At 39.5% G+C, this 15,495-nt stretch overlaps 2 protein-coding genes across 6 annotated transcripts in view; one reads left to right on the forward strand and one right to left on the reverse strand.

The window, feature by feature from the left end:
• The window catches only part of clcn2a (chloride channel, voltage-sensitive 2a), a 56,448-nt gene that overhangs the window by 25,766 nt on the left and 15,187 nt on the right, over window positions 1-15,495 (reverse strand). For all 5 annotated transcript variants that reach the window (XM_028020729.1, XM_028020728.1, XM_028020726.1 and 2 more), the window contains exon 2: window positions 5,133-5,301. In XM_028020729.1, the coding sequence (XP_027876530.1) occupies window positions 5,133-5,301 (169 nt within the window). The remainder of the gene's footprint in view (window positions 1-5,132; window positions 5,302-15,495) is intronic.
• On the forward strand, window positions 6,737-9,306 carry LOC114146555 (zona pellucida sperm-binding protein 4-like). Its single transcript, XM_028020731.1, has 8 exons — window positions 6,737-7,064; window positions 7,158-7,345; window positions 7,523-7,623; window positions 7,944-8,101; window positions 8,170-8,362; window positions 8,436-8,583; window positions 8,665-8,740; window positions 9,153-9,306. The coding sequence occupies exons 1-8, from the start codon at window positions 6,773-6,775 to the stop codon at window positions 9,251-9,253; spliced, it is 1,257 nt and encodes a 418-aa protein (XP_027876532.1). The 5' UTR covers window positions 6,737-6,772; the 3' UTR covers window positions 9,254-9,306.

A 15,495-nucleotide genomic window follows, 5' to 3' on the forward strand; every position in this document is an offset into this window, starting at 1 on the left:
ATTCAGCTAAAAATAAAGATCACGAGACAAAGCGCTTAATGAACGATAGAGCATCATTTAATCTATTTCAAAACGTGGCAATAAAAGCTAGGTCATAGTTATAAACTTTACTACAATACAATCTATAAATCTGAGCTAGGTCAACTAAAAGAAGCATCACTGGTCTCATTTCCTCACTCTGGTCTGTTAAACAGCCAAAGCCTGGAATTCACTTCAGTATCCAGAGCATTCATCGATGTTGTCATCCCTAGAGGAGATAAAAATGTGCCACTAACTCACAGAAAGATCCATATTTCCTAAAACCGCTTCAGTCGAGATACCTTGAACTTTTCTCTTTAGCTAATATACCCTGCTTTACTTTTGCTAAGTAGAAAGCTGACGACATAAAACACAGAAGAAGGTATGAACAACACACGTGTGGATCAGAATAAGACAGATAAAGTAGCTATCAAACAGATAGCATTAAATATGCATCAAGTTGTCAATGTGAGTTCTATAACTTCCTCAGAAATAATTTTATTACACATAAAATCTATAAATATTATACGCCAGTATATGCCAATTTAATGTTGCTAAATTAATATTTCATTGTCAAAATGTGTTTTTTAGGAGAGGAAGGGAAAAGAAATTGTGACAATCTGATAGAAACAAAGTCCTCCTCACAGATTAACTTTTAAAATGGTTCTTTGTCAAAATGGAGGTTGAATAAATGGTATCACCCTGAATGTTTAGAGGTTTATGCTGCACAATGTCGTGCAATTTTCAATTCAGTTCAGTACGATTCAGTTCAACTTAATTTTATAACCTCAGTACACACCACGAGCCTTCTCGAGGAACTTTACTGTCTAAAACAGGCTAATTGGACTAAATTAGTGTGTATTTAAACGTTTGCCTTTGAAGACAGTGATCAAAAATTACCTTAAAAATCATTTTCTCATTACGCTAGAATTTAGCAAATAGAAATAATGTTGGTAATCCAAACTGACCTAAAACAGTAAAAGTTTATTCTGATTTCACATCAGACAATGTGAGAAAAAAAGCATACATGTCTGTTACGGCCAGTGGCCTTTTTCTGTGTTTGTTGTTTTTCAGTGGCTAATCAGATTGACTCCACCTGGAAGTGGGTGCTGCCCTGCTTGTCCTGTGTCACATCCTGAGGCCTACCGTGATTGGGTCATCAATTGCCGGCTCCACCAATCACTGTTGAGGCCTCCCTTTAAGAACCAAGGACATCCTGGGAGAAGGTGCGGCTGTTTCTTTGTTGAAACAGCTTGCCACTTTGTTAGGGGTTTTTGGTTGACTGCTGTAACCTTGTTTTGTTAGCTCTGACAACCTTTGTTAGCTTGGATAGCTTGTGCCACTCACTTTGTCCCCGTGTGGGATCTTTTGGTCTCTGTTAGAGATTTGTAGGTTGTTTTTGTGTACCCTGTTCTGAAAGTCTATTTTGTTTGGTTAAAGTCTTTGACTTACACCTGATTGTTTTGGGGCCTTGTTTTGTTTAGTATCCATTTGTTAGTCTCTACATTTTGATTATTGTTAATTTTACCCCCTTTAATTTTGTTGAACCCAAACAATAAACCTCTAAACTGTTAAACCTTACCATCTAGGTTTCTTTAATGTTGCTTCCCTTTTCCCTAGCCGAGCCGGGTCGTAACAATGTCTTTTTATATAGTGTTTGTAAACTTCTGGTTTCAAGTGTATCTAAATCATCCAATGAGAGTCTCTGCAAAAGTTAATGTTGATGTTCATGATGCTCTGCATCCGACCTTGGCCCATTCACAGCCTGCTAACAACTATGAGCAAACAGTCGGTCTCAAAATAGTTTCTATCTAATTTTGAATCTGTTGCAAGAATTTAAAAAGTTTGTCCTCAGACACTCTGAACAAAGCTGGAACTATTTTAAAAAGAGCAATGAAAAACATATCTAGTTGTAGAAAAAATGTGGAACACCACACGTCCTTTTTCTTCCACTCCACAGTTGTGCACCAGTTTGTGATCAAATGAATGAAATACCCCCATTGTTTGGAGATGTACCTAAGAGAATTTGTAACAAATGCTCACCTCACCAGCAAATCTCTTTAAAATTTCAGAAAACAAAAAGTGTTTGAAGGACATTAAAAAAAAAGAAGCAAACATTGCAGCCCCCTTTTGGTGTATGCAGCAGTCAGAACACAATGGAGGTTGTTAAATCTCTGAGGGAAAAAAAACACAACTGTGTGTTTGACATGCCAAGTTGCCCAGCAGTCAGGCCACCTGCTGAATGGACAGCTGCCAGCAGAGAATGCACAAGCAAGCAGAGTAAACATGCAAACACTCTTAATCAGCTAGACCAGCAGACATAGACAAACCAAACACTAACCTAATGGGTAAAAAGATAAAGGATTATCGTCATAGTCTGCTGTCATGTTTTCAGAGTTAAACATTAATTTCATTTTGGGAAAGCTGCAGAGATTTCCAAAAATGTTTTTATTCTCTCAAATGGTTCTTGGCACAATGCTGTAAATGGAAACCATTAAGCAAAACTATAAATCACCTTACACCACCTTAAACATACATGATCTGTCCTCAACCGAATGTATAAAAGAGGATTGAAATTGTAAAAAAAAAACAAACAAAAGAAATTGGCAAGAATTTCCCCACTTAATTAAAAAAATAAAATAAAAATCCTCCCTCCAGTCCTCATAAAAATAGTTGTTCACATAAACACAGCGTCTGGCACCTGCAAAGCCTCATGCTTCCGTGTTCATGTTGGCTCGCTCTCATATCCGCAGACTCATGGCATTCGCAGATGTCTTCTACCCCTAATAAAGATAGTCCGCATAGCCAGAAAAAACGTTAATCTTCCCCTGCCCTGCACTGCATGAACAGACACCGACATTGGAATAATAAAGAATTAAACTTATTTTGGATTCTTATAGCGTAAGAGGCACTGAATGTACTGTGAAACATAATACACCTGTACACAAAGTACAAAAACTTGAGTTTTGAGTCACATCAGCCATAAATAACTAAAACAAATTCCCTTTGTGAGTCAAAATAAATTCAACGAGGTGCGTGGTTTTAGCTCTCTGACAGGCCCGTAGCTGTGTGTGTAGGCCGCCTCGTTCAGAAGCCGCAGCCACTGATCTGAAACGAGGCTCTTACACTTGAAGTCCATCACCCACAGAGATGCCGCTCCCACACAGATGCATGAGAGGAGAACACTGAAACGCCCACTTCCTCTAAACACGGAGAAGGAAGCCTCTCCGTGTGCATTACCTAAGAAGACAGTGGCTGGGCAGTCTCTCCGAAGATGGATCTAAAAATACAAACACCACTTGATCTATGGGCGCACACTGCAGACAGAGAGCGCACACAAATCAGTGGCTGCTGATCCGGGAATGGAGGTTTCAAGAGGTCGGCTTCACAGAGAACAAGAGAGGTTGGGCTGATATAGTGTAGTTTGCACTCCTGGTGCAATCAATCACACTTTAATCAGACCACTAAAGTCACAGGGGATGGAAGCATAAATTGATCCTGGAGATTAGTGGACTTGGTTTAGTCATAAACACCTTTTTTCTACTTAGACAAGTTTTACTGAATCTCGCAAAGTTCAAACAGAAAACAATTAAACTCTAACTAATTTCCCTTGAGTTCAGGGACAGAAGGGGAAGACATGGATGCATTTCCTAAAACTGCAGTTCCCCACATCCCTTACGACGTCAAACATGAAACATACACATTTCCCATGAGTACATCATGGGAATCTCTAATACATTAAAACTAAAAGCTTTGTGTTATTTAAACACCACAAGGTTAACAATATTTCTATTGCCATCTTCAAGCTTTACCATAAACTGTCAAATTTCAGCCTTTTTTGGTTTAACAGGGAAAAACGTTAAAAACGTCAAAACTGAGTTAAGCAAAGGTTGTATAGTTTTAGATAAACAAACATAAACAATACGTTTTAACAACAATATCACCAGTCCGGTTGGTAGGTTGATCTTAAAAGCAACTTGTATTTATTTTTAAATCAATGAAATATCAAAACAACATAGTAATTTGTAAAGATTGGAAAGTGCTACAGAAAGCATCTTTTCATGTTGCTTTCTATGTGTGTATGTGAAACTAGATCCAAAGATTTTTCCAAACAGACAAAAATACTGCAGATAAAGTCTGTGCACTTTTTATTTTAGTATGCAGTGGCTGTAACCCGGTAAGTCCCCAAGGACTTTGATATTTGAGATTCCTCTCTCATATAGCATATTTTTCTATAGTCAAGGAACTGTGGCGGTGCTGTACTGCATAAAATAGGAAGCATCCTTTGTAGTTCACAATCAATTATGTCTACGTTTAGCAAGATACACTGTAGGCAAAATTAATCCACAAACTGTCGATTTTAAACTGTCTTATTTTATGTTCGTAAAACATCAATAGATTCACAGTGAATCCTTCTAAGTAAGCTACCTGCAAAATAATGCATTTATTCAGACGGTATACTGAAGCTTAAGGTGGTCAACATATGTAGCCTAAAATAATGCAAATAAGGAGAGTTACTACTCCTACCTATGAACTAAAGTCTATAAGGGGTTTCTTTGGGGAGAAAAAACAACAACTATATCTTTGTCACAGGCCCTCCTGTTGTCTCCTGCCACTCCGTTACTGTTGAATCCATCAGTCTGAAGTGGAGCTCTCTCTGGCAGTGCCACTCCCTTATCTGCCTTCAGCTGGGAACACGAGACAAAAAAATAATCTGACAGTTCAGATCAGAGTTCAACTCACAAAAGCAAAAACACATACAGTAAAGCAAGTATCTCCCCACACAAACATGGCCTGACAAATACACTGTGGGCCACTGGCAGCCAGCAGAGGGTGCACACATTGAGGCAGCCCTTGTTAGCTGCAGGTTGTTGCTCAGATCAGTCACTTTTAATCTTGCTCACATCCACCCCTGCTCCCAGGTGTCAGGTAGCTGCGCCGCTGTAACTTCAAGGAGCCAGTGTTTTCACGCTGCTTGCATGTCTACTGGAGCTCTGCAATCTGCCATAAAAGGCTGTTTCACACACACTGCACAGCCAGCGCTGTGCTGGACTGACCTTCAGGAGGGTTTTCCCTGTGTCAGGTCTGAGGCTTGTTGAATGACCATCACTTACCCTGGCACTTTGCACAGGGATCTTTCTCGTACTCCAGCAGGTCTGCGGTGCGGCTTCGAACGCTGGTGTTCCTCCTCAGGCCACTGCCGTCCCGCACACCTCCATCTCGCAGCCGGGCCGCCTCCTCCTTGGCATACACCCCCAGCTCCTGGGTGTAGCGCCCATACATCTGTATTTACGTAATGCAGAGAAAAATGAACACCTTAGTGCAGGTAATAGAGGTGGGAGGCAAATATGACTCAGCAGGGTTTGTATTTAAAAACTGACATCTCACAGCGGGACAGCAGGCTTACATAAACACTGAGAAACTTAAGCCCAAACTGAGACTAAATAATAGAGAGGGTGAGGAAAGTCATACAATTGAAAAGTTGTTGAATTCATATTTAGACTGCATTGTTCAACAGCAAGCTTAAAAAAAGTGACAGTCAGGATTTTCTTTCAATATACGCAAGTACATTGGAAACACTAGCTATCCTGAATCAAAATATGGTGAAAACTATATCAGGTTTCTTGTCTTTCTGCAGACAGTGAAGAAAAAGCAGTGATGGGTGATTAAAAAATGGCAGTGTCTGCAATTCTCTATACAAACTTAAAGATTCACTCTATAACCAGGAATTTATTTATTTTTTTAAATATTCAGTGTTCCTGTGTTTTACTAGATTAACATTGAGTTTTTGAAGTACTGTTTCAAGGAACTGCATCACATCTGTGTTGCATAAAGTAGAACAGCATATGGAAACTGTGAGCAGGTATTCCACCCCAGAACGACTGGATCATTGAATTAAAATAGAAAAAAAACATAATTTTATATTTGTATATTAATAATTATAAAAACACCTACAACAACAACAACACAAATTCAATAGAATTTGTATTCAATACAAGTCAAAACAAGATATAAATACGTAGGTTTCATATTTCATTTATTATTTAGCATTTTTGTATTACATAAAATGATATGAATTAATTTTATATGTCAGCCTTATCCTTTAAAATCAGTGGTCATACACAACAATCCTGTAGACACAAAGTATTGTGATGTCGACCAGTTAAGCTGCTGTTCAGATTAATGTCAGGGCTGTATGTTGAGGCAAAGTGTCTTTAAATAATTCTTAGTGGACTATAGCTTAGGAAATATGAAATATATTAATAAAAGTTTAATACTTATATATGACTTGATGCATGATGAATTTAAATTTTATTTGATAACTTTTACAACAAATAATCTCTGTATTCAATAACTTAATGACATATTTAAATAATTTTTAAATCAATGTTTTATACGTTCATTCACATTTTCTTTATTTGCTCACATATATACATTTTATTTAAACTTTTTAAAAAAATTTATTGCATTGCAGGATTTCTAGCCCATGTTAACACAGAAGCAAATTCCCTCAACGCAAAGTCTAATTGGCACATTCATCTCAAAAGAAAATCCACAGAGTTTTCGCTCCTCAGTCATGAAATGAGTTCCCAGACAACAAGCTCTACCTGTCACATCCTCGCTCATTAACTCTACAGGCCTGTCACACATTAACTCCCGATGAGAGGCGGAGCTCCGAGCAAGACGGCGCCAGGATCAGCTGTGTACAAAAGCTGTGACGGAACAGTGTGTCCTACATCTCCAGTTTTGCTTAATGTACACCATGATGGAACTGTTCAAGTGTCTGCTTGGTGTTGTTTTGGTTTGTGGCGTTTCTGCCCAGCAGTACTGGATGCAGTCACCACTGCCACAGAAACACCTGCTCTTGCCTACTTTCCAGAAGCCCCAGCAGCAGTCAAATGTGCCCCCACCTGCTGCTCCATTTCATAAATGTGTCCTGGAAGAGGCTGAGAAGATCCAGTGTGGGACTCCAGGGATCACTGTTGATCAGTGTCAAGACATTAACTGCTGTTTTGATGGGCACCTGTGCTACTATGGGAAAGCGGGTATGTATAAGTCAACAACTTCACTTTTTTTTTTTTCTCCTATCTTAATTTTTGTGATATAAACACCCATGCATTGCACTTTTTCTTGCCCAGTAACTGTACAGTGTACCAGGGATGGCCAGTTTGTGGTGGTTGTGGCCAGAGAAGCCACTCGGCCACCCCTGGATGTCAACTCGGTCAGCTTGCTTGAGCCAAATGAAGCTTTCTGTGGACCAGTTGATGGCACCTCTGCCTTTGCCATCTTTCAGTTTCCTGTGACTGCATGTGGAACAACACTTAAGGTAGTTTTTGTGGTCCCCAATTTAAAAACTGCCATTAATCCCTTGTAAACAGTCTAACTGAATATCAAAGCATGGACTGGTATTTGCTGTTTAGTTGTGGAGTACTGTTGCCAACTACAGAGAGGTTTAAACAGACTGGATGGTATGACTCAAGCTTTAATGTATTGCAATTTACAGCAGAATGATGAAGGTTATGTGGTATATGAGAACCATATGGTGTCTTCGTATGAGGTGGGCATTGGACCCAAAGGCTCAATCACCAGGGACAGCCATTTTGAGTAAGTTCACTTTTCTTCAATTACACCCCCAAAGCATGAGGTCAGCTGGTAGTAATGTGTATGCAAGTCAATTATTGGTTACTGCTGCTTGCATGAACTTTGCCAAGGACTTGTCCTAAACTGAAAATTGTTTTAGACTTGCACTAGTTGCATGACATGTTTACTAGCACATTTAAATGTGGTCTACAGTAAGTTTTAGGATAAAATTGACATGTGAAGCCTCTAACTATATTCTGAGAGCATGTCAATTTGTTGGCCTTTTGAATTGTCTTGTAAGATGCAAACACTTTAACAGAACATGAAGGCTCGTCTTCCTGCAGATTGCTGTTCCAGTGTCTGTACTCGGGCACAACTGTGGAGGCTCTTGCCATGGAAGTGAACCCTGTTCCTCCGCCACTGTCTGTTGCTGCTGCAGGACCCCTGAGAGTGGAGCTCAGACTGGGCAATGGCCAGTGTATTTCCAAAGGATGTCTTAATGGTATGTGACATTAAATTCACCACACAAAGTTCGGCAAGGTAAACCTAATCAAACTGATATGATTGCAGATGTGGCGGCATATAGTTCCTTCTACAGATCTTCTGACTACCCGATCTCTAAAGTTCTGAGAGAACCAGTTTATGTTGAGGTCCGTCTCATGGGGAGATCTGACCCAAACATTGTCCTGAACCTGGAACACTGCTGGGCCACTTCAACCCCAAACCCTCAAAGTGTACCACAGTGGGACCTTCTAGTGGATGGGTATGAAGGTGTTCACGTCAGCAATTGGCCTCATGCTAATTGTACTTACAAAGTATGCTTTGCTTGTATGCAGCTGTCCCTACCATGATGACAGGTATCACACCACAGTGATTCCTCTGGATGGCTCCTCTGGCCTCAAGTATCCAACTCACTACAAACGTTTCATCAGCCGGATGTTCACCTTTGTGAATTCTGACGCCTACACTCCTCAGAAAGCTACGGTACCTGTGTCTGCTTTCATGGCTAAATGGCATCACCATACCTGCTTGTCAAAGTTTTGACTGTGTGCTCCCTTCTTCCAGGTGTTTATTCACTGTGCAACAGCTGTATGCTATCCAAGCAGCGAAAACTCCTGCGAACAGCAATGCCACCGGCAAAGTGAGTATCCTCTGAACTTTAGCTGCTGGGTGATGTTGTAGAAGTGTGATGGGAACCTAGTTCAATTTACAGGTTCTGCACATAATGGAGGTCTTAAAACTAAAACCTTGTAATTTCCAAACCAGAAGCAACTAATTTTTGGGATGACTTAAATGCCCTTTGAGTTGGGGATGCTAACTTGACAAATTTTGTCAGCAGAATTGGGCACATTGCAGGACAGAGGAAAGGCTGATTTGCTTTAAAGAAGGACTTGGTGATTTCTTATGAGGAAAATTGGCTTTGTGGCCTCTTTTAAAAAAATAAAACTGCAGCTTGATCTCCAGTCTTATAAATACAGTTGCTGATCTGGCAGCTGCAACAGTCATTGTCTAAAAGTCAAATGTTGCAGAAATCTCAATGTTTGCTCTTGCAGGAAGAACCGTAGTGGAGAAGGTCCCCTCCAGCCAGAGGCTCCTGGTGTCAAGTGGTAAAGTGATCCTGTTTGAAAAGCCCACATCTTATCAGAAGCAATGAGCCATATGAACTGTTTTAATAAAGCTGGCTGAAAGTCATTGATTGCTTCTGCATTTTTAATTCCTGAATTGTTCTTTGACTCAAAGTGGGCTGCTATGGTCATGTACACATTTGCTCCCAATCACTAGCACTGGGATGACTCCCTATAAATCCAGAAAGCCACCATCGAGTCTGCCAAAAGCAAAAATTCATTATACAAACTTGCATTAGTTGCTACCTGTTAATGCCACACAAGGTTTCTAAGGTAGAACTTCAAATGCCAAGTGAGGAAACTTTCTAACCTGCCAAGGAACTCGTAGGCAGCTTGATCTAGGGACTCCACTGAATTTAACATGTACCCACAGGAGTAAGGGGAGGATCTGGCTCCTCTGACTCTTGTGTTGTAACCTTCTGTTTTTACTGCTGTGCTCCACCTCCCTTTGTTTTCCCTGCCTCATTGAGATGGGCATCACGACTCCACCAGCCTAACTCTCCCTGCTTCCATGAACAGAGGTGCAGGAGGAGAAAGCAGAGCAGCAAAGGATATCAGGATACTGATTGCCTTCCTCTTGCAACTCCTGTCCTGCTGAAAGGTATTGAGGTAACAACGCCTTGTCTCAAGTTCACAATCTCTGAAGCCTGCCACAAGATGTGAATAACAGATTCTGAGTGAACAAGCATATGGAGTAAAATTGCAAAGCTGTTATGGTTAAATTATTGGACAAGTCAAAAGACTTTGGTTATAGAAGGGCTTTATCTTAAAGTCAGATCTATGCATTTTTCTATTATTCCTATGAAAATTATTAACCCTTTACCTAAGCTAAAATCAATCACTCCAGGGCAGAGATGTAGTGCTGTCACAGGGTCTTAAGACATTTCCATTTGCTTGTGTTTACATGTTACAGTTGAAATCAGACTTTTATACACACGGTACGCTAAACAGTTTTTGCCTCACTACCTGATATTAAGTGTTTCTATTTAATGTCTGAGATCAAAATTATACCATATATTTTAGTCGCATCAAAAGAAGTTGGTGCTTTTGAGGTTGCGCTATTTTTGAACTTTGGAAAGCCAAGATGATGTCATGGCTTTGTGCAGGTTAACATCTGAGCTAAACTGCCTTAAATGTAATTTAAGGCAGAACCTATGTGTTAATAAATGAACTAAGTCCTCCACAACCAAACATGTGCATGTTTGGTTGTCCAAACTTTGGTTGATCTTCAGTTTCTGGATGCCTCAAGGTTCCATGTTAATCTGTGCAAACACAGATTTAATGTCAGGCAGGCAGAGAGGTAAAGGCCAGAATATTTAAACCACTAGTTTCAACTTTAAAATCTAATGTTATGATTCCTATGGTTATTGAGTTTACATAAAGCTCAAATGAAAATCTGAACACAGTTTAAGGGGATAAAAATTTCCTTTTGTAATGTGAACAGTGAGAATAATTGCCATGAATGCTTTAAGCTGCTATGTTCACGCACCAAGTTGCCTTTGGCTAGAATATTGAATGTGTTCACATTTTATTAGCAAAAATGCCAAAGAAACAGAGTTTGACAAGAATAAATACACTAAAGCAGTTATTCACAAAAAGATAGTTTTAATGTTTCTGCCTTCACATTTAGAAGGCAGAAACGTCAAGTAAAACATTTATGGTGCTTCAAGCTTTCCGGAAACTGTTGGGAACCCCAAAATAATTCAAACTGTTTTTTTTTTTAAAGAGGACATAAACTACTAAGATGGGAAGAAAGTGTTTGCGATTGGATGGACAATATGACAATGTTACAACCAGGATTACTTATTGACAGATGTCTAGAATAAAGAAGTCATGTAAACAAAACCCTTCTGATGACTTGAAGTAGACTAAAGGATCTTGAAAATCAAGATGTAAAAATAAGAGATGAGAAACAATGCCTATCTGGTTGCTTTCTTATTCACAGTGACCTATTATCAGTGATGGCAGCGTTTGAAAAAGTAACTTTAATCGGATTACTGATTACTCCTTGAAAAAGTAATTTAGTTAGATTACTAATTACTTGATTCGGAATGTAACTAAGTTGCATTAAAAGTAACTTTTTTAATACGTTCAGCAGCTGCCAACAACGCTCCACCACCTGTGAAAATTATATTGATCTTTGCCAAAACTTAATTGCAAGTTATTTTATAATGGTAATATCAACAATGTGTCTCCACTTAAAGGTTGAACTGAAGGGGAGATTGTTTAATGGTTACAACAGTACAAAAGAAACTTTAGTAATTTGTGCGTGTTTTTGTGTTCCCCTATTGTCTGGAAAACTCTAGGATTTTAGACCCCCCGCCAGCGTCCAGGTTGTGCGTTACGGCCCTGTGTTTGGTGTCAGCGCACGGAGCGGGACGGGTCATCCGGGAAATGATGGACAAGGCGAGTCTGTCGTTTACGACATCTGGGGGTTTATGTCTGCTTATTTCAAAGCCCAAAATGCGCAACCAGCGACTCATGGACCTTACGATATTTTCATTGGTTGATGCCCATTCTACGTGGTCACGTGCGTGGCCGTCTCACAAACACACTTAGCTTCCCGTTAGCTAAGTACAGCATAAAGGCAGAACTGATATAACTTCTACACCTTGAAGCCTGTCTGCTGCACAGTCTTACGTTAGCTAAACAGACTAATATCCAATGTGTCTGTATCTGACATACAGTAAAGATTTTATTTTAGCAGAAAAGGCTTTGGACTAAACTGTTACTCGTGTTAGCCACGTTAGCACCAAGTACAGCTAGTCAATCAACCATGGCTGTGTTCGGGGAAGCGCTGATTAATAATCGAGAAATAAATATCAAGCCTGGAAACTTGATATCGTAACGGACTGAATGTTATGTTTTTAACCTAATCTTTGCTCGGCTTGCGGGGCTCAGGCGGTTGCCACGGTAACAGGTGTGCTTAAACTACAAAGAGAGAGAGAGAGTAAAAAGGTAGGAGTGGTTTTGAGTTGATCACCTGTTCGGGTTATTTTACCTTTGTTTACCTTTGCTGTGGCGCATTACAGCCGCTGTAGTTTCTAAACGTTGAACTAATTACCTCGTTGTTTGTGAGTTTACGTCATTCACAACAAACATCAAATAGAACAAATATATTTCATAAAAGTTTAACAAACAAATGGCTTCTACCGAGGTAATTATGTGAAATTAAATTAATTATATCCCAACTTCAGAAGATTTGCCTTTACCTTTTCAGAGCTCTTTGGTTCCTCCTATCAGTCTGCAGCTTCTCATATTGACGTCATCAAACCAAATTTCAGATCTACCTTAACTGACTGACACCTGCTGGCCTCAGGTTTACAACCAGCTTGTGACTGAGAAACCAGTAACCTCCTCCCAGATGATGACATGAACTTGTTTGTTCCTCTGCCCATTGTAGTAGCTGATATATTGTGACATTCTTTTTGTGCACTGTATGGCTGAATGATTCATTGGTTAAATGGTTTAACAAGTAAACAGAACTGCTTTAAAGATAACCTGATGATTTTCTGAAAGTGTGTGAAAGAGCAGCTAAAGCCTAAGAAAGACTTTAAGAACAGTTGATCAAGACAGCTTTAAAAGATTGCCTGAAAATTGTGCTGTTTAAGGAAAGAATGTATTCTTTGAAATTTTGACTCTGGTAATTGTTACCCAAGGTTTTAATCTGAAATCTGAATCAAGACACATTATGGAGAGCCAGTAATATATCTGCAATGAGTTACAGTATCCTAGTTTCCGGGCACTTGCCTTGATAAAATACACTAAAGGTTTTCTTAACAAAGAAACAGTCATGCTCCCCGTGAGTGTTTTGTTGAGCGTGGAGCCAAAACAACAACTTTCCAGTTTTGCTTCCTCAGTCTCAGTCATCAATCATCCAACACAGAATCCAGAGCCAATATTCTATTAGCTCTCTTATAATGGAGAGCCAAGTCAGCCTCTAAAGGTCAGCCTGTGTGCCCTTTAGTCGTTCTGAAAGTCATACAGCATACATCTAAAATAACCAGATGAGAGAGTGGCTGTTTTTGGTTTATCAAAGAATCAACAGTTGCCTTTGGCTTGGGAGGAACACCAGTCTTCTGCCAGCTGAAAGGTTAGCTGCTCACTTCTCGCCTCCTCACTTACTGTATGTCAAAGTGTCTTCAGACACTGAGCGGCTACAGAGCTGCATAGCTCTCTCTGCAGGAGAGGCAACAAAAGCAGGGTTAAATGAGAGTTGATATTGGATTCACATTTAGAAGGCAGAAACGTCAATCTAAATGAATTATAATAGGCCACATACTCTGCTTGAATGTGTGTAATTGGTCCCTGGAATGATGCCCTGGGTACCAATTAAACACAGGTTACAGTGATGGCTATGTTTACAACGGCATGCTTTGACACAGGATACATTTTTCAGTCTCACTGTACAAAAGTCACACAAATTGTGTGCATGAAGCAGAAGAAATATAATGATTTACAGATTGCTATAGGAAGAATCCACTTTTGGATCTTCATACTCTCATGGGTCTCGTATCACACAGCAGTCAGATAGGAGACAAACAGTTCATATCACAGGATCAAAGAGTTGGGGCTCACACCGGACAGGTTGCCAGTCAATCACAGAGTCACTTAAGAGACAGAACAAACAACCGTGCACATGCACAATTGCTCCTAAGGGAAATCTAAAGAGACCATTTAACCTAACAGTCATGTTGTCAGTCTGTGGTAGAAGCTGCAGAGAGAACCCAGAGATGTACAGGGAGAACATGCAAACTCCAGGTGGAAAGACAATTCAAACCTGGGAACTTCTTTTTGCAAAGCAACAATAATAACATCTGATACACCACACAGGTCTGACTCAAAACACAGAAACCAAACGCGTTTTACTGTTTCACTTGATGATTCTTGTACTGCGTTTACTTTTACTGTTCTCACTGCATACTGTACAAGTCCAATATATTTCTTGATTGTTTTCAGCAATATTGAATTAATCATCAAAACATCAAACCCACCAATTTAGGACACAATCTCCAATATTTTGGACTAGCTCTTGTTTTCCTGTCATACTTTCATCATCTACAGCAGAAAGTTGTTTGCCATGTCCTGCTGAATAATGTATAGGCGACCTTGAAAAAGTTATCGACTTAATATCTTTGTAGCTTTTCTGCCCTTCGTCTGCTGTCAAAGCAGTGTAAATCAACCAAAGGGTCGGGTTTTCATCAAAGAGTGTGGATCTAAAAACCTGTTGCTGAACAGTCAGGTCTCTTTTCATCTTTGGTCTGTAGCACGTTGCATCATGTCTTTGCCAAAAGTCATTTTGGATACTGACTTCTCTGAACAAAAGTCAATATTTCAATTGTGTGATGAACCAGTCTAGAAAATAGACTCAGGTTATTTAGTATTCTCAAGATATTTCCTTGTTCATGTTAACATATCAACTATTGTTACCAGTACAGGTTTGCACATTTGGCTAAATTCTCCAAAATAAATTTCAGATTGTTTAATGATGCCTTACAATGTAAATTGGAAACAAGACAAATACTTTTGTACTTTTTAAACTTCTTTTGAGAATTTTTCAAACCTTCAAATTTTTCTCACATAAGCATTCCAAAAATATTTAATATTTGGGTGTTTAGAAAATTAAGAACTTATGTCTATACATTTTCACATTTTGTCACATACCACATGCCTCAATGCATTTTATTGAGACTTCACTGTAAAGATCAGCTCACACGCGTCCTCCGTTCAGTTCAACCTCAAGATTGTCGGCGTGCTGAAGCTCTTCTAATAGCGGAGAAACAACCGTTACAAGATAATTGATAATTTCTTGAGTTCTCAGCAGGCTCCTCTGTGGGGGAGGAGACCTGGAGGGAGGGCTATAGTGCAGCAGAGAGGAAGAGGGAGGGACTTGTAAGGTGTGTTTGTTTTCAGGCTAAGTTTCTTTTGGGTGACCTTTAAATGAAGTTTTCTTAGTACATTGATTTTATTCTTGCTAATATGCCAGATTAATAAATTGCATAACTAATAGTTGACATCTGAACATTTTCTCCCATCTGAGCTGTGGGTCTCTGTAGCTCTTCTGGTGTTACCATGTGACTCTTGGCTTCTTCTCTAATTAATGTTTTTCTCACCTGATCTATCTGTCTGATGGATGGCCATGTATCGGTTAAATTGCAGGTGTGCTACCTGTTTTCAGATCAGATCATTGACTAATTAATGTCCATTAAGCTCCATTAGCTATATTTAGCCATATCAGAGTAGAAGGGACTGAATACAATTACATTTCACA

This window comes from Xiphophorus couchianus, chromosome 6 (assembly GCF_001444195.1).
Source record: "Xiphophorus couchianus chromosome 6, X_couchianus-1.0, whole genome shotgun sequence".
In the NCBI taxonomy this organism is placed as follows: domain Eukaryota; kingdom Metazoa; phylum Chordata; class Actinopteri; order Cyprinodontiformes; family Poeciliidae; genus Xiphophorus; species Xiphophorus couchianus.